This window comes from Aspergillus niger (assembly GCF_000002855.4).
Source record: "Aspergillus niger supercontig An04".
Taxonomy (NCBI): Eukaryota; Fungi; Ascomycota; class Eurotiomycetes; order Eurotiales; family Aspergillaceae; genus Aspergillus; species Aspergillus niger.
Window position 1 is genome coordinate 1,179,200 of NT_166539.1, and position 6,694 is coordinate 1,185,893.

Here is a 6,694-nt window from a genome sequence, read left to right on the forward strand (position 1 = left end):
ACGGCAACCTTATCAGCGCGTCTTTGTCAGCCGAGTTCAGTGCCTGGCTCTGCAGGCACCAATCACCTGATGAATGATGGGCTCTGCCGGGTCTTTCTCCGCACTGCAAGCCTCCCATCGCTCCAACTCTCGTTTCCCACCCCAATTTTTCCTGTTTCGTCTGTCCATGTTCCATCTGTTGAGCCATCGATCTCCCAGTATCTCTGAGTGCTTCTTGTTCCCTGATTGAGTCGGACTTTCTGTCCGACTGTGCCTTTCCTTTTTACCCATCATGTCTGCCGTTGCTTCGTCGGCCGTCAACTCTCAGGGTCAGAGCGCTCGTCAGTCAACGCGCCAGACGAGGACGAACCCATCTCGCACGTCAAAGACATTAGGCCGCTCGTCCTTCGCTTATGGTCATGGCTCGATGACGGATACGCCTTCTGCGACCCCTGTTGCTCATGGCTTCTACCCTGCTCTCACGCATTTCACGGACGCCATTACGGCCCTCCCGAGGGAATTCCGTCGTCATAACTCGTTGTTGAAGGAGGTGGATGCGAAGGCCTGGGCCCTCGAGGATAATCTGCTGCAATTGCTGAAGTCTGCTTCTGAATCTCAGCCTGTGCCGTACCCCTCTACTCCGGTAGGTAGTTCTCTGCTTGGAGCCCTCGTTGTGGGTCATACAGTGGTCTGCGGGGATAAGCTATCTACAATAGTGGTAGTTGTGCCTGTGCTGACGAGTTATCGTGTTTAGATCCCCGAATCTCAGGAAAGCAAAGACCGCCGGATCCTGTTCCATCGTGTGCGCCATACGCTTACGGACCTGATGATGACCGCGGATGAGAAAAACCACGTTATATCGAATGCGAACGATGAATTGGACCGACAGCTCACACGTCTTGATTCTATCTTCCCGTTCATCGCGGGGGAGATCAGCGATGAGGCTCGTCTAGGAAGTCTCACTCACTGGGCTTACACGAATAGAAACGCCCCCAAGACAAATACTAATGAACGTCCTCGTCGAGAGGCCGCATCTACTAAGGAATTGGCGCATGCGATCCATGAGGCGGAGGCTGCTTCTCGGAGCGAGGCTAGGCGCGAAGCTGTCATCGCGCGTAGGCAGCGTCGCACGCATGCAGATTCGGATCTGGACGATGTACGTGCTGGCGGGGCTCGCAAAGGACAATCTAGTAAATCTCGCGGGGGTGCAGGTGCAGGTGATCAGGCCGGACATGGTCAGGGAAATACTGGGTCGGGCCAGGCCAAGCGGCGCAAGGTTGAGCGGCCCCCACCTGTGGAGGCTGGTGCTGCGATGGAGCGTACTGCTAGCAGCGCTAGTACTTCGAGGCAGGCTGCATCGAAGGATCCCGCTGAAGCTACGAAGAAGAGGCGGGCACCCAACGCGAATGCGGCTGCTCGGAAGAGGTATGTTAGACTTCGATTGCTTTGGGTATATAACCTAACAGATGTAGCAGAAACAACACCAATGCATCTGCAGTTGACTCTCCGGTTCTGGCTCCGTCGCCTGTCGTCGCTGCTGCGGCTATTCCACGAAGCGCTGTCAGTCCTGGACCTGGTGCAGTGCGACCGCAGACTTCTCGCGCGCAGCAGAATTCCGGACAAGCAAACAATGGTCGTCAGAGACCTTCATCTTCTGCGTCGAATCGCGTGACCAGCAATGGTACGTTTCAGCCATATTCAATCTATTCAGACCGATCTAACCAAATAACAACTTCAGGCAAAGCTACAGAACCTAAAACCACAACCAAAGAGACGACATCCAAAACCGAAGCTACCCCTACTTCGAATCCAGATACCCAACGAGAAACCGAAGAGCCAACCGCAGACATTTCTAAGCTCCCACCTCCTATCAGCACTAAACGTGAAGACACCGACGGCAAACCCGCGCCATCCATCGAACCCGGCGAAGTCCCCGTACCGCCAGTGTCGAATCCACCCCCCAAGGGCCGATCATCGAAGACATCCACTCCGGTACTACCCACCTTCTCCGAGCCGACCCAGCGCGTACGACCTACCCGAAGCACGGATCCGGCACCAGCCAAGCGGTCCCACAAGAAGACCACCAGCGTACCAGTGGTGCAAGCGCGGGCCGTCTCAGAAGAGGAAGAGTCTCTTCACGAGGGTGATGATGAAGATGAGGACGGTGAACCCAGATACTGCTACTGCAATGAGATCAGTTTCGGCGAGATGGTGGCGTGTGATAATGACGCTTGTCCTCGCGAGTGGTTCCACTTGTCGTGCGTTGGGTTGACGAAGCCGCCTGGGAAGAATGGTGAGTCTATGGCCTTATATTTGTGTGGATTTGAGAGATGCACATTGCTAACGTGACACTAGTCAAATGGTACTGCAATGAGTGTAAGGAGAGTATGCGACGGAGTCGAAGTGGGCGTTGAGGGAGCAGAGCAGGACGAAGCAAAACAAAACAGGTTACCGGAGTTATGGATATTGGAATGGTGTTTCGCTCTCATGAATGTACATACGTAGAGTAGACAATAAGATGGTTGTCTGCATTTTGACTTTTCACATACAGAATGTAAGGACCTGTGATATCAACATCGACCCTCATCTTGCAGCCTTCTCTTCACACCTACTTGGCTATGAACTGCCCTTCTACAAATATACACAAGGGTGGACTTAGTATTCTCATCGATAACGGCGAGCAAAGCCCCTTTCTATGTATACGCCTACTAGTATCAAGCCACGGAAGCTTTTCAACCAGTCAGCGAGTTGAATCACTAGTAGTAGATATAGTATGCGCCGCACCAACTGAACTTGGGGGACGTGGTCCGTAATTATGTAGCAATACAACTCCCATAACCCTGTTTTGGCCCTTATATATGTTTACTAGAGAGGAATGCTGTTATGCATGGACGTCCGCGCTCTACAATATTGCGATGTCAGACACGTTTAGCAGTATCAAAAGAATCCCTGGATCATTCTTGGAGGAGCAAATCACATCCTGGTCCTTATTTCTTTGCTATTTCCGCAAAGTGCCACGATATAAAAGATCTGGCCGACACTTGGTACTGCTAGAGTAGTGACCAGAGCAGACGACTTGAACTTCCTCAGGAACATCGCATTTTAGCTTCAGATAAAGACCCACCCCCCAGACAGCTTCGTCAGGTTCAAGTCATCGGGATCCTGCAATCGAGCCATCTATTGAGTTAATGAAGTCGGCTTAGCGCTGGTTGGTCGATGCCGATGCAAGAATGGGGATCATGGGCCGGGCCTAGTATATTAGTATCTCACTGGGTGGTTGTTTATATTCGAACGCCAAGTACTTAGTAGTCAATTCTGAACGGGAACAGCCATGATGATGCTAGGAAACATAAACTAAAGATATATGGCGTATCTCTCGTCCATGACTTGGAAGTAGTACCGCTCCCTCTTCCCAGTATACTATGTATGCAGCATGTTCTGTAAAGTATCAATAGTAGTGTCCAGATTAATACTAGTATGACATTGATCGCCGCTTGGATATACTTATGGCCCGCCTTGAATAACCTCCGTCTGGACTTGGGCCAATGATCCTTAGTAACATCAATTGGATGTAGTTGAGATTGCTATATGTCAGTAGTGGTATTTTTAAGCATTTGATATTTTCTTGGAGTTAATAACTTGGGCAAGATAGACTTACGTTAGTTCCCAAGTAGTGGTGCGTGCGTAGTGCGTTTCTACTATCCGCGCCCTCTTACTGTACCGGGTATCTCACTTCTTCATCTACCATACCCTAGATGCATTCTTCAACAAGTCGTCTCGATGGTGTAGTTGGTTATCACGTGGGTCTCATACTACAGTATGACGTGGAAGCTTCAACTTCCATGCGATCCCAAGGCCGGGAGTTCGAACCTCCCTCGGGACAGATTTTTTTGTATCTTTTTTTCTCTCCCCATTTATTGCGTTACAGGATGTGCGGTAGCCCATGCTCGCTTTGTATGTGTTTGTATTATTTTTCTATCTCTTAATCGAAGTTGACTGGGCTCGGCAAATTCATGTTAATAGGACCCGAGTCAGACGTAGCGATGATCGTGGTTATTGCACTGAGTGATTGTATTGAGAATCACGAATAACTTAGATTGGATAGTATATATATTCAGTTGTGGGTCAGCGTAACCTGTACTATCCATAGCAACGGAGATGTAGCCGGGTTAGATTTCTGGAGAAACGGTTGTATATGAGAATAAACCGACTGCAAATATAGTATACCGGCCAACTGTTGGTGCCGTAGCAAAACTGGGTGACCCCACTGCCCAATCCTGCAACGCGATCTCCGATATGATAGCATGTGGTTGTATGGTTGCGCTGATGCGAGCATCACCATGGCGCTTCGTACTCGTACGAAGCGGATTCCTGGCTCGATCAATCGCCTTGCAATATGAACCCTAAAGTTCTTGCCTCAGAGGCAATGCCGCTGGCAGAACGCAGGAGGCCCGTGAGACAGATGCACGACCTGACTGTGGACCATCTGCCTGCTCCTACCGTCCAGTATCGCCGATTTGAGGTACAAAGAGTCATAGTCACTATAGGCTCCCCAGCGATTGGGAATAGCGCCTCGCGCATCCAGTCCGCTGACATGCAACCTGCAGGCCAATCGGATTGACATCCCGGGGCATAAGAGAGGAATAGTGGGTAGCTGTGAAGGCTGCAGTGAGTGGTGGGTTGCAAATAGGACCTGAGATAGAACCGCCCCAAGGTCTTAGATCATACGTGTGCCCATCCATTATAGGCAAGCACCTGCATCTCATTAATAAGACAAAAGTCGCCAGGCTCTTTCTCATCTGGATGGACATCCTGCCAGCGACCAAGCCTTCTGCGAACGAGAAGCTTCTTGAACAATGGCGTTGTAACCCAGCGTCGAATTCTATTCTCCCATAGAGCCAATGTCACATGCTGCAGCGACAGCCAGGCGCCAGTAGGATGAACAGCTTCGTAAGCTGCAGGATTGTAGCCAACGCGGACATTAGGGTTCAGGTAAACCCCAAGCTGCTGGGAAAGAGGGTTATCCGCGTGAATTAAACAACACTCCGAACCCTCGAGGTGTGATTTTGCAAGGGAATCGGAAATGGCACGGAATCGCAATGGAGTAGTGGATATGAAGGGCTCCGCAGGCATAGCAACTATGACGGCCTGTTAATCAATGGTGTAGTATGAAGCAATGTGAGGGAAAGTCACTGACCCATTCCATTCCAGCAACTCTTCACCGGTACTGGAGACATGGAATATAGAGCATTGCGCGACACTTCAGAGCGGAAATAAGGCCATGTCTGCATCACATGCTCATCGCCATTCGCATCACGAAGAGCAAACGTGTCATAGTATAAAGGTGGTTTGGAGAAGTCCAGGGAGCAAGCAGCAGCATAGGAACCGTCATTTGTCTCAAGTAGCGAAATAACATCATCGACCTAGATAGATGGAGCTGTCAATCAACCTAATCTTCCTGCAACTGACACAACCAGTAAAACACACCGTAAACACCACATCATTCAAAAACAACACTTTATCAAACGTTATCCCCCGCCGCGACAGATCCTCCAACGGCCGCAAGGACCAATTGCGCAACCGAGCAAGATAAGATATGCGCCTTAGCTCCTTCTTATGCCGGGGCGTGTCGATCCAGCCCTCACCCGGCGACGCGGAGATCTCATCCTCATGCGTTGTATTCGACAATGTGATGTTGCGCCGCACGCCAAGTCGGTCCAGGTTCGCGTCAAGATCTCGCAGTGCCCCCTTGGTATCATCCCAGCTTCCGCTTTCGAAGATGCTCACGAAGATGTTATCTGGACCGAAGGCTTTCGCTAGTTCTATGATGGCATCGTTCCAATGGCTGCGGAGGATAGCCTCATTGTTCCAATGGGTGCTGGCGATGAACAGTCGTTCTGAGACGAGTGATGGCCGAGTAATGTCATTGGTCCGGTAAGAGGAGGACGAAACGAGGTGATGGATGTACAGTACATCCAGAGCGGTCCAGATGAGGACACAGATCAACAGGCCCCGGAATAGACGCCGGCGGAGGCCAATTCGGCGGGATACCCCACGTCGTGGGATGAAAGTGGCATAGCTGGATTTTACACTCATTGGAGGGGTGGATTGATATGCATGTCATGTGTAAGGGGATGTGTGATGTACGGGCTGGGGGGTTGTGCCTGTAACGGGGTGGTTAGGATGCATTGCAATGAACAGGAGACTGCCAGTGACAGTTCAGAAATGAGGGAGGAGAAGAATGCTAGTTCAACACGAGGCGCTTAACAAGGGGTTAATTGGGAGATTTCATTGGTAATAGAGTAAAACATCCCTGAAGAGGCTGAGTCTTTGTTGGCCGGAGACTTGCGGAGTCGCTCTTCTTGGCCCCTTGATTTAGTATCACGATTCCGGGCTAGGCATCCATCATTGGAAAATTTTAGCCCCTTTAATGGGGAGAATGCTTGGTGTGATGTATCCTGACCCGGATGCGGAATCATTGAACCACTAGAGGATGGAATAAGACCCCAGAAGACTACAAACTAGGTATCCGTATCTGCATCCGTTCCATCATCGATAGCGTTCGAATATGGCCCCAATGCCGGGATCACCCGCTACACATAAGGTTCGAAATGAAATTACCAGCACTCCTATATCGTAATAACTACATGAAACAAACCCTCTAATCTATATTCCCCCACTCCTCCTCAACCTCTGTCCCACAGTATCCCCCGCC

At 50.5% G+C, this 6,694-nt stretch overlaps 2 protein-coding genes and 1 non-coding gene across 3 annotated transcripts; 2 read left to right on the forward strand and 1 right to left on the reverse strand.

The window, feature by feature from the left end:
* Positions 1-271: 271 nt before the first annotated feature.
* An04g04770 (uncharacterized protein) lies at positions 272-2,393 on the forward strand (the record flags this gene model as incomplete). The annotated part of the gene is made up of 5 exons (XM_059747498.1): positions 272-622; positions 734-1,404; positions 1,455-1,660; positions 1,718-2,272; positions 2,335-2,393. 5 exons carry the CDS (start codon positions 272-274, stop codon positions 2,391-2,393), a joined length of 1,842 nt encoding a protein of 613 aa, XP_059600560.1.
* A 1,360-nt stretch (positions 2,394-3,753) lies between these two features.
* tRNA-Met (CAT) lies at positions 3,754-3,862 on the forward strand. Its single transcript has one exon. It is a non-coding gene; the product is annotated as a tRNA-Met (tRNA).
* Positions 3,863-4,701: 839 nt separating this feature from the next.
* On the reverse strand, positions 4,702-6,075 carry An04g04790 (uncharacterized protein; the record flags this gene model as incomplete). The annotated part of the gene is made up of 3 exons (XM_001401806.3): positions 4,702-5,117; positions 5,177-5,402; positions 5,467-6,075. The coding sequence occupies 3 exons, from the start codon at positions 6,073-6,075 to the stop codon at positions 4,702-4,704; spliced, it is 1,251 nt and encodes a 416-aa protein (XP_001401843.1).
* Positions 6,076-6,694: the final 619 nt, after the last annotated feature.